Source organism: Benincasa hispida, chromosome 9, assembly GCF_027475165.1.
Source record: "Benincasa hispida cultivar pf3 chromosome 9, pf3_genome.v1.1, whole genome shotgun sequence".
Taxonomy (NCBI): Eukaryota; Viridiplantae; Streptophyta; class Magnoliopsida; order Cucurbitales; family Cucurbitaceae; genus Benincasa; species Benincasa hispida.
This window is the reverse complement of record NC_143486.1, coordinates 36,094,975-36,118,997: the sequence shown is the minus strand read 5'-3', so window position 1 is coordinate 36,118,997 and position 24,023 is coordinate 36,094,975. Positions and strand designations below refer to the sequence as shown.

The 24,023-nt window shown below is 35.5% G+C and overlaps 1 protein-coding gene across 1 annotated transcript; it reads left to right on the top strand.

Moving 5' to 3' along the window:
* The first annotated feature begins 20,040 nt into the window (after positions 1-20,040).
* Positions 20,041-23,381, top strand: LOC150033774 (uncharacterized). Its single transcript, XM_090317465.1, has 3 exons — positions 20,041-20,401; positions 20,512-20,766; positions 22,077-23,381. The coding sequence occupies exons 2-3, from the start codon at positions 20,530-20,532 to the stop codon at positions 23,364-23,366; spliced, it is 1,527 nt and encodes a 508-aa protein (XP_090173591.1). The 5' UTR covers positions 20,041-20,401; positions 20,512-20,529; the 3' UTR covers positions 23,367-23,381.
* Positions 23,382-24,023: the final 642 nt, after the last annotated feature.

Here is a 24,023-nt window from a genome sequence, read left to right as displayed (position 1 = left end):
CTACCAAAATTATCAAATAAAATAATATTTCCCTTTCCCATTTTCATTTTTCTCTCTCTAATTAAAAACTTTCTCTCCTCCTTCACCATCTCACTCACGACCTTCCCCTTCCCCCCAATATTTTTCTTCTTTCGTGCGCCTGAGAGCCTTAGCCGTCGTCAACCTTCATTCTCCCCCTGCCTCCATTTGCGCTGCTATTATTAATTTTTTCATTCCATCGTCTGCTCAGCGGCACCAGCCCTCTCCCTCGTCGTCTGCTCAGCTCCCTCACCTCTGCTCAACCGCGCCAGCCGACCAGCCGTGCACGTCGTTTGCGAGTCTTCAGCCCCACCCAAATTTGTAGACGAATGCCCCCAACCGCTTCCGTCGCTTCAGTCGCACCCAGATCTATAGTCGAACGTTTTCGTCGCTTCAACCCCTCCCAGATCTGTAGCCGAACGCTCCCAACCGCTTCTGTCACTTCAGTCAAGTTAGTCCAGCCAAATCCGCTTGTCATCGTCGAGGTCGTCCACGTCTTCGTTGAGATCTAGCTTTGTAACATATCTATTCAAGTGTGGGCTTCACTCTATCTCGTCAGATATATACTCCAACTTAATTGATATTGATTTCGGTAAGATTTTTGAATACTTTAGTGGGTTTTTTGGAAATTTTTGAATACCTATAAGTTTTTTTACCCAAATTGATTGATGATCTTTGTGATTTGGCTTTAGATTCAAGATTCGGAGAACATTAATGTGCTGTCCAACAGGTTTATATTGATTTCGGTAAGATTTTCGGTAAGTATATGAGGTATATCCTGTTTCCTGTTGGATATTGGGTTTGTTCTATGTTGCCCACAATATTTTAATTGGTGTTGGTGGTTTTACTTGAAAATTTTTTAACACTCAATAAGTTTTGACATTAATTTAGTAATACCTGTCACTTTTTTAGTATTAGATTGAAGTATTGGAAGGAGTTGAGTTGTTGTCCAATAGGTTTGAGACCGATCTTGGCAAGGTTTTGGTAGGTTTGAAGGCTAGTATTAATAATTTTTTGTTACCCATTGAAGTATTGGTCTAATAATTGAGTTATTTTCAATTTTTGATGTTCAATTCAAAAATTTCAAGGGATTGGAGCCACTATTCGACAAAGTTAACGATGTTTGGACGTTTTAATGGGTAGTTTGCCTTGAAACTCTTTTGGAATTATTACATAGTTGCTGGAATTTGCGTTATTATTGAACTTTTCATAGGTTGGATTACATTGTTGTATTTTAACACTTATTTATATATTTTGAAATTTGATGTCATCGCCCTTTATTCTATTTTGCAGGTTGACTTGCTTAAACGTGGCTTGTCTGACCCTTGGTTCTCGATCTTTAGACTTCAAAGCTCAATGTAAAGATTAAATAATGTACTTTGTTAAGAGGTTATTTATTAAACAATTTGTCACTTTTGTGTTTGTTGAAAGTTGAGTTTTGTATACAAAAGCAATAGTTGAGATTTTATTTTGTGCATGTACATGTGAAAGAGAAATATTGTTGTAATTTGTGAGGAGTGTTCATAGTTTAACATATGGATTTTTAGTGAATATATTGAGTTGATAGATTTTAAATGTATAATGTTTATTTATTTGATGTAATTGTATTGTTGGAATACAATGTAGAAAATGAGAATATTGATTGGGGCATTTAATTTGAAAACAAAAAGACATATACTTGACACATAAAAAATGGCAAAGAGTATCACACTATACTTGACAGTCGAATAAACTTGACATACCACCAATGTCAAGTGTATTATCTTACTTGACACGAAAATTGTATCAAGAAACATATTACTTGACGTTTTTTCGGAGTCAAGTTATCACACTATACTTGACACTTTTATAAGTGTCAAGTTTACCCTTTACTTGACACTAGAAAAACGTCAAGTAATCCAATTTCTGTAGTAGTGCTTGTTTGGAAAGAAAAGTGCCTATGTTACTTGGATGTTGTATATGGTAGAGAATCCATGGGTTTCCTGATCAAATTTGATATCAAAAGCTTAAACAGAAATGATTGACACATTAATATAACAAACAATAAGAATTAAAAGAATATAACTTTCCATACGTTAACACCAAAATAGATGAAGCAACACAATGACACTCTACCACTCATTAAACAAATTAAAGTTAGAAAATAAAGAAGAAGAAAATAAAAGGAAAAATAAAGTTGATGGAAACAACTCATCGGATTGGGAAAAAATACCTTGGACAATGGAGGACTCTCAAACTATTGAATATGGGTGGGAAAGAGGTTAAATAGGGAAGATAAGGGGAGGGTGGTGGTTCGACATTTAATAAAAGCCCCAAAAAGCAGAAAAAATGAAATCCAGATTTGACCGGCCTCAGGTTTTAATTTTATAAATCATGAATAAATAAACTTAATTCAATTGATGAAGTGTTTGAGTTATTAATGAAGTGGTTAAGTCATTAGGGTGTAGGCAAGTAAGTAAGAGGAGTTCAATAGGCAAACAAACGTAATTAATAAAGGTGGGTGGATCATTCAATAAGCAACATAAGTAGTAATGAAGAATATTGAAAAATGCACACAAAAAAAAAAAAAAAAACTATGAGGACAACAACTGCAAACCAGAAATTGAACATTCCATTAGAATTGAATTGAAAAATGACAAAGTAATCAGACAAGTGTAGTTCAGAAAAAAAAAAAAAAAAAAAAAAAAAAAAAAAAAAAAACTCAATAAATAAAAGTGAGTGAGCCATTAAATAAGCAATAGAATTTGAAAATTGAACATGTCACTAAAATTTGGCATCAAACATAACATAAAAAAAATATTGCAATTTTAGAAAAATCAAACATGGCATCTAATAGAAAGTTAGAATGAGTAACAAAATAAAAAATCTGAACATGAAATTGGAATTGGAATCTAATTGAACATAAATGAAGGGATTGTAATTTTTGGAAAGCAAACACGAAATAAAATTGAAAGCCATTACAAAGAATAAAACTGAAAACTTAACAGGAGATTATGGAATTGGAATGAAACAGAATGGAGAGTTAAAGGATGTGAAGTTCCAAAAAAAATGAATATGGCTGGAAAGTTATAACAAAAAATAAATTAAAAATTTAACAAGCATTGGAATCGGAATGAACAGAGAATCAAAGGATTGCAAGTTCAAAAAAATCAAGTATGACATGGAAAGTAGGAACAACATAAAATTAAAATTTTATGAAGAAAGATTTATATAAAAGAACACAACATCGGCTGGTTTAGAGTTTAGAAAATGAATCTTAGGTGGACGGTATTCTCCCCCACTGAGCTCCAATAACTTTAAATAGTCATCTACCATGCATTCAATGATAGACAATCGACACGATTTCCAACTCAGAGTAATTAGACATAAGAAAGATGATATAAGATATTGGGCCCCCAAATGTCCCCTTAGTGATTTGATGGTCCAAAAAGATCTTGAAGAAACTCTAACCCGAGACAATAAGAAAAGGGCCATGAAGTCAAGGATTCGGGAGACACTTTTTCGTGAAGCTCTCTCTTATTCGATGCACGATTCAGGCGATTGTTATTTTCTTTCTCTATAATACTCACAACTTTTGCTATTTTCTCATTCGATCCATCTTTATCGAAATATCTATGGTGTTAAGACTCAACTCTCCTCGACAAAGAAAGTTGGGTTGATTGAGGAAAAATTTCAGTAAACACCTCTCGGGTTAATGCTAGTTTTACTTTGTAATTTTCCAGTTTGTTTGCAGTTTAGTCTAATTTTCCAGCACAGTCTCCAATTTTAATTTTTATTCAAGTTGTGTACCCTTTACATTAGTCTAATACGAGTTCTTCCTTTGTTTTCCATCTTTATTTTGATCTCATCTTCATCTTGCTTTTCAATTTATTTTTCGTTTTTTTCTTTTATCTATTGGCTAAATCCTTCATTGGGATTCAAATTTGTAAATACCGAAGGGAGGAGAATAAGACTTTCAAGCATAAAAAGTAACTTTATCGTTCGGTAGCATGGTTTGCTTGGTGAGTCTAATTCCATTATTAGTCTAAATTGATCGCCTAGCTAGATTAGTATACAAAAATTGAGTTTAATACTGAAAAGGTTAAATAAAACTTAGTTGTCATAAAAGCAATCCAGGAAAAGATCCTAGACGTAAAAAATATAGGGTAAAACCTTTAAGACCTTGGATTGTACTTTTATTTATCTAAGTTTGTATTAATCATAGACATATATGCTTAATGACTTACACTTCTAAAGATACTTCGTAGAAGATTGAGTAAGTGTTGAATCCGATTCACCATGTTTAAGTTTGAGCTGAAACTTGAATTGAATGAAATGTGGCATTCTTCCAACCATGGGGTATACACATGTTTGAAGACTTCTAAAGATACTTTATAGAAGAACGAAGGAATATATGCTCGTGTAAGGTGTTAAGGATCTGATCCTTACATGATATACTGACTCTGATTTTCAGAATGATAAAGATTCAAGGAAATGTACATCAGGATCACTGTTCACTTAAAACGGAGGAGCAATAGTATGGAGGAGTATATACAAGGTTGTATTGCTGACTTCACTATGGAAGTTGAGTACATAGTTGTGTGCGGAGCGACAAAGGAGGTTGTAAGGCTTAAGAAGTTCTTAACAAATTCGGAAGTGGTTCCAAATATGTATCTGATACCACCCTCTATTGTGATAACAGTGGCACAGTTGCAAATTCTAAAGAACCCAGAAGCCATAAGCATGGGAAGCACATAGAGCATAAATATCATCTCATTAGGAATATTGTGCAACGAGAAGAGGTGATCGTCAAACAGATAGCCTCAAAGCACAATATTACTAATTCGTTTACAAAGGTCCTTATGGGTAAAGTGTGTGAGGGTCACCTAGTGTATCTAGGACTACGAGTTATGTAAATCTAGGGCAAGTGGGAGAAGTCATGGGTATGTGATGCCCTAGTTTCTTGTATTTATGTTTTTTCTCTCACGCTCAACATGATATGTAAATGACCCCACTGGAGTTTTAGTCCAAGTGGGAGTTTGTTGGGATTTATGTCCTAAAACTCAGGGTTTGTAGACAATGAATAGATTCTATTTTACAATAAAGTTGTTGTTGAGGTTTATTCAATAAAGATGTTATTGAATACGTGGATTGCACTTAAAAACCCTAAATCCAATAAACTAAGAACTCCTGACTATATCATGAATACTTAAACTACATGTGGAGACATAAAAGTAAATCAAGTTTGAGTAATAGCCAAAACGGTCTATAATATAAGGATAAGGTTGGTATCCTGGGGATACTATAGAAGTAGCCCACTTTGTATTTGATACAAATAATGTGATCTTGAATCGTTCTTGTAGAGACATGCGAGTGAGGGCGTCCTATGCAATGAGTTTGCATAAGATCGGATCGTGAAATAGTCGCTTTTACTTTATAACGTCTTTTACTATTAAGACTGACTATTTTAATATGATGATCTAGGTAACTCGATCTTAATCTTGAGCTAACTATGAACTCCTGTTTATTTAGAATTATCCTTTAAGCTGCATGGGTGAAAGTAGCTCGAGTTCACTAACACAATAAGCCCCCCATTTTAGGGATAAGACTAGGTAAATAGTTGGGAACATAGTCATACAAGGTGGAATTCACTCCTACTCGATTCTAGGGATAGTAAATAGGTTGTTCTCTAAGTATTGATTTTAGATCTTGAACAAGGGGCCCCACCCTCTCATTGGTCTGAGAGAGACTCAGTTTGGTGGTTGGACTACAAACCAATTGTTCATTAGATGATCAATGGGACTTAAGAAACAAGATGTAATTGGTAAAACGATAATTTTGGCTCAACTATAATTATGAAAAACCTATAAATGATCGACTTACTAATCATGGTTATATCGAGTAGACATAAGTATATCTACAGTGAGGAGAGTGCAACTACTGGACTATAGTGGAGTGTCCCAGTAGTTAATGAATGTTGGTTAACTAGGTTAAAGAGTTTATCTGGTTAATCTCAGATCGTTGGAGCTCATAATCTGTAGGTCCATTAGGTCCCCTACTAGCTCATATCAGACTAAACCTTAGAACTATGTGATGAGAAAATTTGAATTGTTCAAATTCGGCTTAGGAAATAAGCGTTATGTATATTTTATATACTTAGCATATTATTATTTAATTATGAATTAAACAATTTGGAGAGTTGAAAATATTTATATATGATTTAAATATTGGTCACATGAATAGGGATTCATGATCGAGATTGGTGTTGTTTATTAATTTAATATTTGATATTAAATTAATATTATTAATTAAATTATTTTAAATTAATTTTGTAATTTAATATTTTATATTAAATTATTATAATTAAATTATTTAATTAATTATTATATTTAAAAATTGGTTTTAATTTAAATTAATTTTTTTAATTAATTTTATAAAAATTCATTTAAAAATTTTGAATTTTGAGAAAGTGAAGCTATCTAACTTTTGAACCATTTCAACGCCTCAAATCCCACTAGTTTAAGCTCAAATTTACTCTCAATTGGAGATGAGGTTAATCTTGCATGATTTCTTCTTTAAATAGAAGAATATATTAGTTAGTTCGAACTTCTTGGCCAGCTCGAGAAGCTGAAATTTTTCTCTCAAAATTCAAAACTCCAACTCTCTCAAACTCAATTTTTCCTTCAAATTCATCCTAAATTTAGATCTCACAATCTACTCTAAGGCCGGAGAATAGCGTGGAAGACTCTAGCTATGGTCCATGAAGTGCTCATGATAAAAAACAACCAGTTGATAGCTTCAATTTTGAGCTACACTAAGGTTTGTTCATCAAACTTTGTTTTTCTATATGGAACTAGCATGTTTGATTTTTAAAATTACTGTAATTAGAGTGTTTAAGATCTAAACCGCTTCTACTTGCATGTTTCTAACTCCATCAACTCACACCAAATGAGGAAGCATGATCATAGCAAGAAAGAATTTGGGTTATTGCTGAACTTATAAAGTTGAAGTATAAAGATGTCGATCGTAGTTATAAACCAAATGACATATTCAAGACATTCAACAGAAATAAGGTGTGAATAATATTAGTTACGAAAGGGTGTGGCAGGTCAAGAAAGATGCATTAACTTTAGACAGATAATCGCCTAAAAAATCGTTTCATTTGCTACCAAGATTTGGCGAAGCCTTGAAAATTTCCAACCTAGATTCACATTTTAGTTAGAAATGGATCATGAAGGACACTTCAAGTATGTCTTGCTTCTACTAAGGGGTTCCTAAATTGCATTCGGTCGGTGATTTGTAGTTGATGCAGCTCACTTATAAGGAAAATACAAAGGTATATTACTAGTTACTGCTTCATTTATGCTAATAACCTGGTTGCATTCGGTTTAGGTGATAAAGAAAATGATGAGTCATGGACTTGGTTTATTAGAAGGTTGGAAGAAACTATCGAGGTATTTAACAAATTGGTTTTTATCCGATAATGCCAACATCCATAAGACTATTAGAACAGTACTTTTGGAAGCTGCTCTTTGCATCCATCACCTCAGTTTAAACTTGGTTATAAAGTTTAACAACGATGATGTGTGTGCCTTCTTCAAGCTCGTAACAAAAGCATGTCTTGAGTCTGACTTCCAATATTATTGAGGCAAACTATGTAACAACCCAAATTTTGAAGTAATGTTTTGTGCGCGGGTTAGAGAAAGGGTGTCTAGAGAGAGAAAACGAAAGAGAGAAAGTTCAAAGGATAAAGGCTCTTAGCAGATGCTCAATCGAAGGCAGCGGCCAACGTACGCCAGACTCCAGCAATCGATGAATAGTAGCATAGCTGTGGCGGCCTTTGATCGAACGAACTACTATGAGGAAAGGCAGGCGGCAGTGGTCTTGTGAATGAGAGATTGAGAGAGAGAGAAACGAATCTACTTTTAATTTTTTTATCACTTAAATAATTCCAAGATTCAATTTAATCCAAAATTCCAAATCTTTCAATTTAATCCAAAATTCCAAATCCTTCTAATATTCGATTGAATGAATTCCAAATAAAATAAACCAATTACCTTCTCCTAATTCATTAATTCAATTTTGTATCCGAACTCCAAAATTAAAGGGGATAAAATTTAAACTCACATTTTCTTTTTTTCTTTCTTAAATTTCAATTTTCAAATCCTTTATTCCCAACCATGTAAATTGAATTATCTCCAAATCACTTGATCCACCTCAAATATATCCAAAATTTCAAATCTTCTCTAAATTGAAATAAATTCTCACCAATTGAAGTTTAATTGAATTACCTTAATGCAAGTAATTCAATTATAGCCTCAAAACTGAAAATAGCACCCAAATAATTTAAGATAATTAAATTAAAAAATTACCTCAAAGTTTAGGTTGTTACATTCTTCCCTCCTTAAGAAACTTTCGTCCTCGAACGTTTATTCCTGAAAAGCTCTAGGTATTGGGCTCTCATCTCATCCTCTTGCTCCCATGTAGCCTCCTCGAACAGATGATTCTGCCACAAAACTTTCACAAGTGATATCTCCCTGTTGCGTAAAGTCTTCACCTCCCTGGCGAGAATTTAAACGGACATCTCAACTTAAGTTCTCATTCAACTGTAATGGTTCAAAATCCACCACATGGAACGGATCAGTCACATACATCCTCAATATCGAGACATTAAAACTTTATGAACTGAAGAAAGGGACGGTGGCAATGCCAGCTAATAAGCCACAGGGCCAATTCGCTCCAAGACCTCAAAAGGCTTGATAAATTGTGGACTTAGATTCCTTTTTCTTCCAAACCTCATAACACTTTTCATAGGTGCCACTTGTAAGAACACTTTTTCACCAGTTTCAAACTCTAACTATTTACGTTTAATATCAACATAACTCTTTTTTCTACTCTAAGCTATTTGCATGTGTGCTCTAATCTTCTGTATTGCCTCATTCATGGTTTGTACTAGCTTAGGTCCTAGCAACTTCCTCTCACCAACTTCATCCTAGCATATGGAGACCTGCAACTCTTCCATATAGGACCTCAAACAATGACATGCCAATGGTAGCCTGATAACTATTATCATATGCAAACTCCATCAAATGCATATAATAGTGTCAACTCCCTAAAAACTCTAACGCACATGCACGCAAAATATCTTCCAATGTTTGGTTCAAACGTTCTGTTTGACCATCAGTTTATGGGTGAAAAGTTGTACCAAAATCCAAATGAGTACCCAACGTTGTTTGAAGACTCTTCCGAAAGTTAGATGTAAAACAAGTGTCCCTGTCTGACACAATGAACACAGCTACTCCATGTAATCTCACCACCTCTTTCATGTATATCTACGCCCACTTATTCACCGAAAAAGTAGACTTTCCTAGAATGAAATGTGCTAGCATAGTGAGCTTGTCTACTACAACCCAAATTACTATAAATCCCTTTTCTATTCGGGGCAACCCCACGATGAAGTCTATAGACACATTCTCCCATTTCCATTCTAGTATATTTAAGGGCTGCAACAAGCCCACTTGCTTCTACCTCAGGGCTTTCACTTGTTGACACACTAATCCCTTACTGACGAACTCTGTTATCTCTCTTTTTATGTCATTCCACAAGTAACAACGCTTCAAGTCATGGTACATCTTGGTACTGCCATGATGTATAAAAATTGGGGAACTATGAGCTTCTAGCAATAACTCATTCTTAAGGTCATTGTCCGCTGGTATGCATAAGCATCTCTGATAGAGAAGACCATTGTTTACGGATACAGAGAGTTCACCACCTTGTCTTGACTCCAACTTGCGAATTTTTTAACCAGGTAAGCATCACTCTATTGAGCATCAATAATTCTCTGCCTCAAACTCGGTTGTACCGACAACTGCGACAACTGTGCAGTGACTTCCCCCACTACTACTGCAATCTCAACCCGTTCAAGGTCCTTACATAGATGAGTCTGTCTAATAATCAAGCTACTGAATGGGCTACCTTCTTACTTAGAGCATCTACCACTACATTTGTCTTTCCTGGGTGGTACAAAATCTCACAATCATAATCCTTCATCAACTCTAACCACTTGCGTTGTCTCATGATTAACTTCTTCTAGTTGAAGAGGTATTTTAGACTCTTGTGGTCGATGAAATTTTTTATCTTCTCTCCATATAAATAGTGCCTCCAAATCTTTAAGGCAAAAACCACTATTGCCAATTCCAAATCACGTGTAGGATAGTTTCGTTCATGGTTCTTTAACTGACGAGAGGCATAAGCAACTATTTTACCTTGCTGCATCAACACATACCCTAATCCTTTCTTGAAGGCACACTTTAAATAACGAAACCATCCATTCCACCTGGTTCTGTAAGACTTGGAGTAGTAACCAACTTTTGTTTAAGACACTGAAAACTATCTTTACAAGCCTTACTCCAAATAAAGGAAGCTTCTTTTATAGTCAACTGAGTCAAGGGACTAGCTATGCGAGAAAATTCCTTCACAAATCACCTATACTGGCATGTTTAGCAGCTAGCCAATCCATGCCCAATATCAAATCAAAATCATGCATATCCAAAACTATTAAAGTCACATCTAGAATATGGTCTGCAATATCTATCTGACATGCTTTTGGCTTTTCATTAGCTAACATGATTTTTCTTGATGGAGTAGAAACTGACAGAACATACTGTAAGGATTCTAATTCTAACTAGCATGTTTTACAAATGCTAATGATATGAATGAGTGAGATAAACCGGAGTCAAACAAAATTAATGCACAGTGTCCCAAGATTGGGAGTGTACTTGTCACAACGGTGCTGGATTTCTCGGGCTTCTACTGAATGGTGGAATATACTCTACCCTACTGCTGTTGACGGCTCGAACCACCCTGATTCGAGCTCGCAGGCTGGCCCCTGTTATCAGATGCATTCCTCTTAGGGCACTTTTTTGACATGTGGCCTTTCTGGCAACACCGAAAACAAACTCTATCACTGGCCAGACAACGTCCTCAATGACGTCTACCACAAGTCGAACAAACCAGCTTATCCTCTTTACCAGCTACAGATTGGGAGTCCTGCTACCCCCATTGTCCTAGAGCTCTTTCTTGAAGGAACTCTTATCAAATAGTACCTCTGAGCGAAAACAAGATCGTTCCAAACTCATTGTGATAGAAATACTGCATTCACAATCAAACATACTAGTTATGCATTTAACAACAAATTACGGCATGCTTTGAACTTGAAACAACAAAGGAACAAGATACATACCAGTTGAAGAACTCTTCTTCACTTTAAATCTCACTCTCGTCAATCCAGCCAATCTCGTTGTCGCTGAGATCTTCAAGGCTATCGTCCACCAAATCTCGCTGTCGTCTACCGGCGAACAGACTCCTCACAAATAAGGCAACAATAAAGACACAACCATTCGAAAACCTCGGTGTTCTCAGTGTGAGAATCTAAGAGGTGTGGGCTCTATTGGATTTGGTAGAGGGAAGGAGGTACGAACGATCATTTACCACGACCAAGAGAGTGGGAGATACCTGAAGTCTATCGTATAGACGACTGCTTAATCGTTTAGTAAAAGGTGCACAATCGTGTAGAAAAAGAGGCTTGAGCTATCGTGTATGCTCTCGTTTGGTAGCATTTGCTTCACTCTCTTTTAATTTCATCATTGACTGATAAGTCTGTAGTTCATTTAATAAAGTAGTCAAATTATAATTAATTTTATTCATTACGGCATTAGTACAGAAGGTTTGGTAGCTCTTCGGAAGAAACTCTAATATCATACTTGAAGATTCTTTTAACAAAGAGCATCCATGAGTGCATTCGGATTTTTCCGATTTCATTGTGACCGATATACAACAAATACATTCCAACAGATAGTTATGCAAATAAACACTAATTAACGATATGCTTTGAAAAATAAAACACAAAGGAAAAAGTTCCCATACCAGTTAAAGACTCTCTTCAAATGTCAAACTCAAAGCAGCAAAATAACCTTTACGCGAACTCTATCGCCTAGCAAATCGGTCGGCTGTGACAGCACGATTGTCTACACGAACGGCAGCAACTCGAACAAGCAGAACAAGTAAACAGTGGGGATGACACCACCAGTTGGAGTCCTTGGTATTCTCAGAGTGAGAATCCAAAGTGTGGTCTTTGGTGAATTTGGTAGAGGTAGGAAAAAAGATAGATCGTGTAGACGATAAGCAAGTGGGAGAGAAAGAGTTATCATATAGCGGGGATGCTTATCGTTTAGATGAAGCTACACGATCGTGTAGGTTTTACTAAGCGATCATTTAATAAAAAATAGACGATTGTTTAGAAAATGCAGCACGCTATGCGATCGTTTAAGAAAGCTACGTGATCTTTTAGACACTGGTGTGAAATCGTTTTGACGATGAGATACTATCATATAGGCTCTCTAGCTAGGCGATCGTTATGTTTTCACACCGATTGCGAATTTTTTAACCTTTTTGCTAAATGAAACCAATTTTCATTTTATTCTTCGGTTACAATAACCGAATGCGGTTGCTCCCACTAACGCATGATTGGGGAGAATAATACGACCAATAATCTCATAATTAACCAATTTAATAATTAATGAATATAATCATATTATATTCTTACCCTATAGTTTTATATCACACATCTACGATAGTAATTTCTCCTCTACTTGATATAAATCTTATTTATATCTAATTTTCTCCAAAATATTGTATCTCATACATTTAGCCAATTATATCATATATAATTAACCAGTTCAATTATATCATATATAATCGAACTCTCTCTTGTCAATTTGAACATTTCAAACTGACCCAAACACTGATTCTCGACTTTATCCAAGCTACCCAGGGGACCTAGTGAACCTGTGGCTCGAAGCTCCAATGGTACGTAAATATCTGACTAAACTCTTTAGCCACGAGATCCACCATCCGTTAACTGTCAGGCATTCCACTAAAGACCAACAGCTGAACTCTTCTTACCATATATATATTTCTGTGTCCATCAGATATAACCAATCATAAGTACGATGACCTTGATGCTCTAAGTACGACTGGGCCAATTTACCGTTTTTCCCCTATAGTTACATCTCACTCCTTATGTACCATTGATTCCTCTAATGAACAATACAATATAGTCCAACTATGTGTGAACACCTCTCGGGCCAAGAAAAGGTGTGTGGCGCCATATCGTTCAACCCCTGGAATTAGCCCTTAAGGGCTATCTATCTACTTACCCCTGCTTTGGGGAATGGGTGAATTCCATCTTGTGTAGATGAGTTCTCAGCTTCCAAATCAGATGAATCCCCAAAATGGTAGGTTTGAATCAACGACCTGGCCACTCGCACCCATACAAATCAAAGGACTGCCTTGAATGGCAGGAGTTCTCAACTCACTTAGGATTGAGGTCATGTTACCTTTGGTCATCCTAGTGAAGTGAAATCTCTGCCATGAACGGTGTTATATAATGAGACGTTGACACTTTGTAGTCAAGTCTTATACAAACTCTTTGTATAGGATGCCCCCGCTCGCATGTCCCCTACACGAATGATCAGGATCAGACCATCTGTGACAAGTCACAACACTTGTGACCATTCCACAAAGTGGGCCGCATCCGTAGCGTTACCAGGATAAAGTTTCCCTTTTATATCCATATACTACAGACCATTTTGATTATCATTCAAGACATGATCCACTTGTATGTCTCCACACACATGTTTGAGTTACATGCAGACAATCAGGGGTTTTATGTTTATTGGTTTGTGGTAAAGCAAATAAAACATACAACTGAGCAAAATCAAGATGTGAAGTAAATATCATATATTATGCAACACAAGCGTTTGTACAAACAGTTTACAAACTACAGGACACGAGACTTTAGGGCATCAACCCCAACAATACTAACTTGACTAGGTTCGTCTATGGTAGCCCCGTGAGCTTCTGCAACATTGAAATGAACCATCATATCTAGAACATGTTCCCTGACCTTGGTTCCATCTTTCATTTGAAAGTTATAATCATACTTTATAGCCTCATGTCGTACAAAAGATGACGATTGCCCGAACATTTCATGTAAAGATGCCATAATTTCACAGGCTGTGGGCATGGCTTCATGTTTCTTGTTGAGCACATCAGATATGCTCGCTAAGATATAGGCCCTTGCCTTTTCATTTGCCCTTACCCACCTATCATAAGCATCCTGAACGCTTCGGTTTGCCGTTGAACTGGAAATAGGAGGACATTCCTCCATTAACACAAACTTCAGATCATCAATTACTAATATTGTGTTTAAATTTGACTTCCAGATGGAATAACTCTCTCTATTAAATTTGTCAGAAGCAAGAAGTTGTATTATTGAGTTTGTCATTTCTAAAAAATTTAAACAAATTCTATTAACCTTGTGCATCTTAATCCAATGTTAGCAAAAAAAACTAATAAAGTACCCATATATCTTTATTTATTTGCAACGATAGTGAGTTAGAATAAGTGCTACCTGAGGCAGTTAAATACTCCTTTACTAAATTTTATAAGATAACAACCTATTTTAACTATTAAAACAAGTTGTTAACCTAAGTGAGTATGTTGTTTTATCTTTGTTATGGATTTTAATGTCTAATTTAATTTTATAACAACTTACAAAAAATAGACATACTAAACATCCAAAACATAGATCAAAGGTATTCAATATTTAACATAACCTTTATATTAAAACAATTAAAATCCTATACATGCATACTATACATTATAACATTTTATAACATACTTTCAATGCATGTATACTATACATTATAACATTTTATAACATACTTTCAATGCATGTAACTTGGTGGATTTTAATTCTACATGGCATACTGTATGCACATACAAGATTTATTTAATTATAACATACATCAAATGCATAAATAACTAAACAAAAAATTGATATGGTTTTAGTTTTGGCATTTCCAAGAAAACAAAGGCCTAACTATTACATAAAACAGCAAAAACCAACTTCAAAGACCTTCTGGACCGCTCGAATCACCTTGAACCGGGCAAAACCCATCAAGTATCAGCAAGTAATGAATACCATCGAGAAGACCACCCAGCATCGAGTATGACATCAAGCATCATCGAACATCGAGTATTTCACAAAACACCATCGAGTAGACGCCATCGACCATCGAGTGAGGCATCATGCATCGAGCAACGAGTATTTCATGAAATATCATCGAGTATACGCTTCGAGACCATCGAGTATGGCATCGTGCATCGAGTATTTCATAAAATATCATCGAATAAACGCATCGAGTACCATCGAGCATGGCATCGTGCATCGAGTATTTCATGAAATATCATCGAGTATGCCATCGAGCATTCCATCGAGCATCAAGTATGTGGCAGTGATTTGAAATTTCCAGTTTTTGCTGCTCGACCTTCTTCACTTATTTCTTCAATTACATCTTAATTGCAACTCTAATGACTCCAAACGAATTACAAACACTTAAACACACATTAAGGCCCATCAAACAAGAGCCAATTACAAGAGCTACAACATAATTGAAAAGATTTAAATGCCAAAACACTGGAAAAAATCATATTAGTTCATCATTTTCACACAATTTATGAAAAACACCCACCAAACTCATATTAATGATAATTGAATGCTTACATCATACTCTGATACCAATTGATAGAGTAAAATAGCATGCAGCAGAGAAAATCAAAATCAATAAGCACTCTAATTATACTTAATTTGAGTTGAAAAAATGCTTCAAAATAACTATTACAAAAGAGGGTTTGCTGAACACAATACCTTTTGATGAAACCTCTTCAAAAACCAGCTGAGCTCCATGTAAATATGTTTCAATCTACAAGTAGACCACCACGAAGATCTTCTCTACTATTCTCTTGCAAGGATTGTGTGGTGGAAACACTAAATTGAGTTGGTTTTGATGAAGACTGAATAGGGTTTGGAAAGGGTTTTGAATTTTTTAGAGTTTTTGAAGAAGTTCTGAATGCTTAGCCTAATCATTCAGCCCAACACTTTAATTTATAAAGCTTTCATCATGCAAATTCAAAGCTTGTGTGAAGGTCAGCTCCTTCTTCATGGATTAAATGGAATTGGATGAATAAGGTGCTTGCACCATAGTGGAGATTTCTAACTTTTGGAAATTTCCACTTTGTATTTTCAAAATTTGTTTTCAAAATTGATTTCTAAATCAATAAATAAAATAATTTATTTGTTTATTACTTTTATAAAAATCAATTCAATTAATTAATTTTAAACAAAACTAATTAATTAAACATTTTAATTAATTTTGTTAATTTAATATCTAATATTAAATTAATAAAATACCAATTTCACTACAATAAATTTAATTTCATATAATTAATATTTAAATCATAATTAAAATATTAATTGATTCTCAAATTTCATTTAATTTCGATAAAATTAAATATTTCAATTGTATCAAATACAATTAATAGAAACCCTAACTGAATTTGAACGTTTCAAATTCTAAACCCTAATATCAAATCTCATCAAGATTACTCAATTATTAATCCAAATTACAAGCTAGTAGAGGGACCTTATGGACCTACAGATCATGAGGTCCAATGATTTATAATTAATTGGTTAACCTCTTTAAACCGAATTAATGACTATTCGTTAACTACCAAGACATTCCATTATAGCTCGATAGTTGCACTCTCCTCACTGTAGATATATTTCTGTCCATTTAACCATATTCGGTAAGTCAATCTTTCACAGGTCGTTCGTATTTACAACTGGGTCAAAGATTACTATTTTACCCTTGTAAATACATCTTGCTTCTTAAGCTTCTACTAATCCTCCATAGAACAATTTATTTATAGTCCAACTTATAAATCATAACCTTCTCTTCCATGAGAGGGGCGGGGCCCTATTGTTCAAGACAAGACACCAGCGCTTAAGAGAACAACCCATCTGCTAACCCAAAATCGGGTAGGAGTGAATTCCATATTGCAAAACTATGTCCCCAACTATCTATCTGGTCTTATCCCTAAAATAGAAGACTTATTGAGCAGTGATGTTGGACTACTCTCACCTATGCAGATCAAAGGATAATCCCGAATAAATAAGAGTTCATAGTTAGTTCAGGATTAAGATCGAATTACCCTAGGTCATTTGAGTTTGAGATAGTCAATTTTAACAGTAAACGATTGTTATAAAGAAAAATGACTATTTTGAGGTCTGGTCTTATGCAAACTCATTGCATAGGATGTCTCCACTCACATGTCTACACATGAATGATTTTTGGATCACATCATTTGTATCAGTACACAAAGCCATCCAATAGTGTCACTAGGATGAGGTACCCAATCTCATCTGTATACTTATAGATCATTTTGACTACATACGAAAACTTGATCATCTTTTATGTCTCTACATAAAGTTAAAGTATTCATGTTATAACCATGGATTTGTTTATTGGATTTTCATAAAAGAATGCAATATCAATAATAATTGAATAAAATACTCAATGACATTTTTATTGATAAATAGAATATGTTAACAACATTTACGAACTGGAGTCTAAGACATTCCTAACATAAGGAGATCACCACCTCTAGTGGGTATCTACTTACAGGTAGGGGTAACTATCACTATCATAAACATAACATACATCTTAATACATAGTCCCACAAACATGCAAAGTCATAGCATCATGCTCAATGTTCATCTAGCAAATCATATAACCAAAATAATTTAGTCCATGCTTGCACTCACAACTTGCTTTAAAACATGATCAAGATCAGCTTATTTATCCTCACGTATCTCGATGCAAACAGTTTTAGAATCCTCAAAATTAATCTTAAGTTTATCGTCTGGCACAAAAACAATTCCAATAGTAAGATTACTTTCCTAAAAAATTTGGTCACAAATTTTAATCCAAGTAATTAATTTTTAAATCATTTGGAAGTCTTGTATCAACCCTATAGCATAAATTACTAATTTTAATTTAGCAACCATGACCTAAAATAATAAGTCCAAAATTTAAATTAATCCTTTGGTGTCTAAATCCAATTAACTAAAATAATCCAAATGTCCCCAATTTAACTTTACCGAAATTGTGGCTTGGTCCTAAATTAATTCCAAAACCAAACTTGTTGGCGAACCTAAACATAAAATAAAAACCCACATTTAATAACTTAATTTTCCACAATTACTCTTAATCCAAAAAGGAAATCAAATCAACTAATCACCCAAAACCGTGCCAAAACCAATCCTTTGGAACACCGGACAAAACGCTTTGACCTTAAAATTCTTCCAAAGCTCGAATCTAGGTATTCGGTATAAGTCAAGAAAAAAACCCAAAACTCCACTTTAACCCTTAATCAATACCCTGACTCCCAATGCTTACAATCTGACGATTGGTGGTGGTGGCTCAGGCATGTGGTCGTCGACGCAGACAGAACGGTGGTGCAACTAGCATTCGATGGTTGATGGTGGATCTTTTGTGCGTGGGTTAGAGAGATGGTATCTAGAGATAGAAAATGAAATAGAGAAAGTTCAAAGGATAAAGGCTCTACTAGATGCTCAATCGAAGGCGGCGGCCAACGTACGTCGGACTCCAGTGATCGATGAATAGTAGCACAGTTGTGGCGGTTATTGATCGAATGAACTTTTGTAATTCCAAATCCTTCAATTTAATCCAAAATTCCAAATCCCCCAACCTACGTCCCACCTATTGAAATTAAATTGAATTACCTTAACCCAAATAATTTAATTATAGCCTCAAAACAGAAAATGGCACCCAAATAATTTAAGATAATTAAATTAAAAAATTACATCAAAATTTAGGTTGTTACAAACTAGCTGGGTGTTCAAAAATACCTCATTGATGTTGGACTCTAAAGATGGGCTCATGTATATTAATGTGGAATTAGGTATGATCAGATCACCATGAATATTGCTGAATGCGTAAATGCAATATTGAGGAATGCTCGATTTATACCAATTACTATACTATTGGACCATATAAGAGTCCTTCAAAAGTGGTTCTCAAAGCGTCGAATAATTGCTTCAATGTGTAAAACAATTTTTCAAATCATGGAGAGGAAATTATTTAGGTTGCAAACCAACTGTCATGAAGGTACATCATGCAACCAATCGATCAACATGATCTTGGGATATTTGATGACTATTTGAACCCTTGTGTAAATTTGAATGCAAAGACGAGACTACTACGTGATCTTTTGCTCGCATGCAATTGTTGGTTGTATAGTGAGAAACATTAATGCTTTACATTTTATGATCTAACGCATACACTATAGATTCTTGGTTGGCAAGTTATGCAGAATCGATATTCCCACTAAGTCATATATTTAAGCGAAAAATATCTTAGAATTTCAATGACGGAAGAATATTGCCTCTGCAAGTTGTTGGAGGAGTTAGTTGGTCATTAAACTATCCGAGTACCATCAAATGGTGAGACAGTATAGACAAGTTCACAAATTGTATATTCAAGAAATGATCAAAATATGTTTGTCTAAACATAAATAACAGAATATGATTTAACTTGGCCTTAATTATAGATATTGTTTTTGTAAAATGATAACAAATTAAAGTAAATGGAAAATAATCACCCCTACGGATCTTCGAAACCCTAACATTTCAATCTATAAAACGAAAAATTACTTCAATAAATCGGAAAGGATTAATGACAATAGTATACCTTTAATTTATATGAAATGAAATGCTAACAAATTGGTGTAGAAGGCCGAAAACTTATGATTTTTAAAGAGTTTGGCGCGAGGGTGAAATCTCTTCATTTATTGAGGAAGAAAACGTTTGGGATTTGAATTAGGGTTAAAATGGTAATTTTCATTGCTGATTGAAAATTAATCTTCTAACATTTTCAAAGAATCTCAGGGTCGATCTCGACTGGGAAGGAAGAAAAGAAACTATTAGAACAATTTGTCAAAAATGTGCTAATGGTGAAAAATGAAAACTTTTTGGGTTATTTTTACAATTTTCCAAAAGAGAAAAAAAGAAAAAAGTAAAAAGAAAGCATTCTTATGTTAATTAACTTGAGAGAGAGTGAGAAATTTGCTTTGATGGAGATTTTGTAGTCTGTGAAAAACTCCTCATCCCATCTTCATCGCCTCCTCCTCTTTTCCGGATGCCATTGAAGATGCAACATTAAACTTCAAATCCACACTTTCCAGAAAAAGCTGCCCGAAACTACTCTTGCTTGCCTGGATTTCTCCGTCGTTGCTTCCGCCGCCGCCGCCGGGAAATCCAAGCCGGAGCTCCCTCTGCTCGAAATTGATCATCCTCTTCTCGATTCCATCACTCCGCCGCTCATTACTCTTCGAATTCCTCTGTGCTTTCCTCTATTTCTCTTGTTTTTCTTATGAAAACACTGACATCTCCCCCTTCGGTGTCAACGGAGGCTATCAGGTAATCTTTTTTTTATGAAGATGGTTATTTAAGCTGAGATTTTAAGTTACAACTTGAAGATTTTCTGTTTTCTTGTTAAGTTGCATCTCTGGTTTGTTTCTCATATGCAGGATTCAGTACTGAACGCAATGGCGTCATTTCTGCGAATTATGTCTTTGCTTTTTCTGCCAATCTTATTTGCTGTCTCAGCCATTGGATCAGTATCTGAGAGTGCAGAAGAAGATTTCTCTGAGGACTTATTGGTTAAACCCTTGCCTGATCGCAAGGTGTTGGCGCATTTTCACTTCCAAAGCACAGCTCCTTCGTCCCGCTCTAACTCCTATGGCCGCCACCACCACCTATTCCCCAAGGCCATTTCTCAGCTGGTACCTTAGTATTTCATTATTTCCTTTTCCTTTTCAGTGCGTGTGTTTGTGTGTGATGTATCGACTCTCTTCTCCTACGCCGTTTCGATTGAGTTCCTTGAAATTTTTAGAGAAGTGATTTTTTTCTAGTTGGCTGTCGAAACATGGTCAAAATATAGTGTTACGAGGCACAATGGACATTGCTCTAATTCCAAATAAATGAAAGACCTTAAAAGGGCCGGTGAATTGGGTAAAATCAAAGGCGTTTTCTGGTCTCCTTGAGCCGGGTGGTGCTTGAGTGGGGAAGTGCTATGAAGAAACAAGAATGAATTGCCGCTTAGCATTGGGAGCTCTTTACTTTCCCCACATTGAGCACTGGAAGAAGAAATGCAGAGAGTTCAGGGTTATATTTGTGCGAATTGATGCAAGGGTGTCCATGTGTAGCAGTATTTGAAAAGGGGAAGAAAGATTTTGAAAACAATTTACTTCTTTATTTGGGCAGTGTACTTAGTATTAGCCTTTTGTTTTTCGTTGGATCAAGTTTACTGGAAAAACCTTCCCTCAATAATCTGGTTTCTGTAAGAGGAGGGCGTAAAATCTTAATCCTTCAGATGTTTTCTATTTTATGCAGCGCTGGTAGTTGCTCATTGATCATTTTGGTCTGAATTGGTGTCACCTAGAGAATAATTCACTTCCCACCCCCCCCTCCCATGCATCTCCTTACTGAGAAGAGAATAAGTGCCAGTTTCATATAAATACTTAGTAGGATTGACCAAGCATATCAGGAGGCTCGATCATGATTGAGTGCACATTTTTCCAATCCTACTATGGGTTTGTGTTGGCTTCTCTGGATAACAAGAACTTGTAGATCTTCTGAATGAGCTGAGAAGGAGATTAATAAGCGTTAAACCTATAGTTTTCATGTTTCAAAATGAAATGACCTTGATAAGCTCTTTTGTAATTATACCTCTTTGTTGATCAATTCAAATGAAGACTTTTGTCCTCAATTGGTTCGTTGGTGATGTGTCACCCCCTAATATTTTGGTTCTTGCACTAGCTATTCATATTATTATAATTTTTCTTTCGTATTGAAGGAAAAGCTTGATAAACCTGCCTAATTCTCTTTGCATGAGAAAACCATATTCAGTCTCTCTCTGATTGTTTTTTCTTTCTTTCCATCAGTTATTTTTTTTCCTTCACATCAATAAGGTCCTATGAACTAATAAATGAAATAGATGTAATTATACTAGTACTAATGCATGAATTCCTGTCAACGCTTGCAAAGTCAGATGAGCTTTGGTGGAGCATTAAAGTATAAATTGCTTGTACAGGTTCATAAATATCGAATTAAGGAAATGGAACTGTCTTTTACACAAGGTCGTTGGCGCTATGATCGTTGGGGTGGATTTGATTCGATATCAAGCAGCAATGCAAAGCCTTCGGGAGTTGAGTTGTGGGCTATTTTTGACTTTCCACCAAATGAGGTTGATGCAGCTTGGAAAAATTTGACCCATTCACTTTCAGGTCTTTTTTGTTCTTCAATCAACTTCCTGGAGTCTTCAACTTCTTATTCTTCCCCTAAATGGGGCTTTCATCCTGCTTCTGGGAGTATGAGGTATGGTACATTGCCTCGTGAGGCTGTTTGCACTGAGAATCTCACACCATGGTTGAAGCTTCTTCCATGTCGTGACAAATCAGGGCTTTCAGTATTGATGGATAGACCATCTATCTACAAAGGATTTTATCACTCTCAGAGATTGCATTTGCTGTCATCTGAATTTGAGTCGAATGCTGGGAATTCAGCCATTGTACTTGACCAGACACTCACAGTTGTTCTTCAGCCTCACAGTCACAGAGGGATTTCGGGTTATTCAACTGCAACACAATTACAACCAAGCTGGTCTCTCAGCTCAATGTTTGGAAGGAGAGTCACTGGAAGATGTGCTCTCACCAGATCTAGTAATGTTTACATTCAGCTTGACAGAGGTCTCATGGCAGAACTGCAAGTCATGCTTGGGGAACAAGAGATGTTTGCAATTACAAGAGCTAGCTCTGAAGGTTCTAGAAGCAATCCTGCTTTTGAGTTGTCAACTAATCCTGATAGAGTACACATGGAGATAAGCAGCAGGGATGACAAGCACTTATCTGTCCTTTACATGTTTATGGTAGAGGAGAATTACGATGATTCTGAACCACTTGACTTGAGATTCACATGGAAAATTCCTGTAACTTGGTCTATTCCACAAGCACCATTACATGTGACCAGGTTTTTACTGGGTAGTGGGAACGAAAGGGGTGCTATTGCCTTACAGCTAAAATCTACAAAACCAAGTAATCAGTTGATGCCTGATACTGTGATCACAGACAGCTGTAGCCTGCTTGTTAAAGTATTTCAAGTTGTTCCTTGGTATATAAAGGTGTATTATCATACTCTTCAAGTATTTATCGACGACCAACCCCATACAATTACAAATGTTGTTGAGAAGATGCAAGTTTCACCTTCTAAAGATAAGGTTTCACCAGGGGTGATGGAGATGCTCCTGAAATTTCCTTGTGGCTTGAACTCAGCTGCTCTAACCATAGAATTTGACAAGGTATGTTTAATCATTTTCCCCAACTAGTTTGAGATGATGTTGCTAATCTGACTCTTCCTCACTTTATCCTAAGAGATCTTTGAAAGGTTCAAAATCTTGGAAACATGGAACCCTACCTTGGGTAGGGTGTAAATTAGGTGTGGTTGTTAGACACATAAACTAGCATGCCCAGGACACATACCAGCTACGTGATTTGTGGTGTCCAAGTTTTTCATTGATTTTTTTTTTTAGAGGAAATCTGGGTGGACTGGAAAAGAATGGAGGGTTTTTTCGATGACACATTGAAGACATGCTATATAACTTAGGATGCATGGAGAATGTGTTCTTTAGAAAAAGTGAAGACAGATGTTTAAAAAGATTATAGTTCATTCTCAACTATGAAATAAATAAATCATAAACCATTTTTGGGCTCTCGGTCTTGCCCCTCCTTTTGTAATATTAAATACGTTAAATTTTGAGGAAGTGCTGTTATTAGCTTTTGTCTCTTCTCTTTATTGTCCCATGGGATTGTGCATGAAGTAAACTAATTCTGATAACATAGCAAAAATCCATTTAAAAATGGTAGCTGCAAGGGTTCAGAATTGTATTAGATATCATCATCTGGATTATGCTAGATCCTATCCCATGTTCCTTAAGGTCGTCTGATTCTACCTAAAACCCCAATAAAAATTACATGTCCTACTA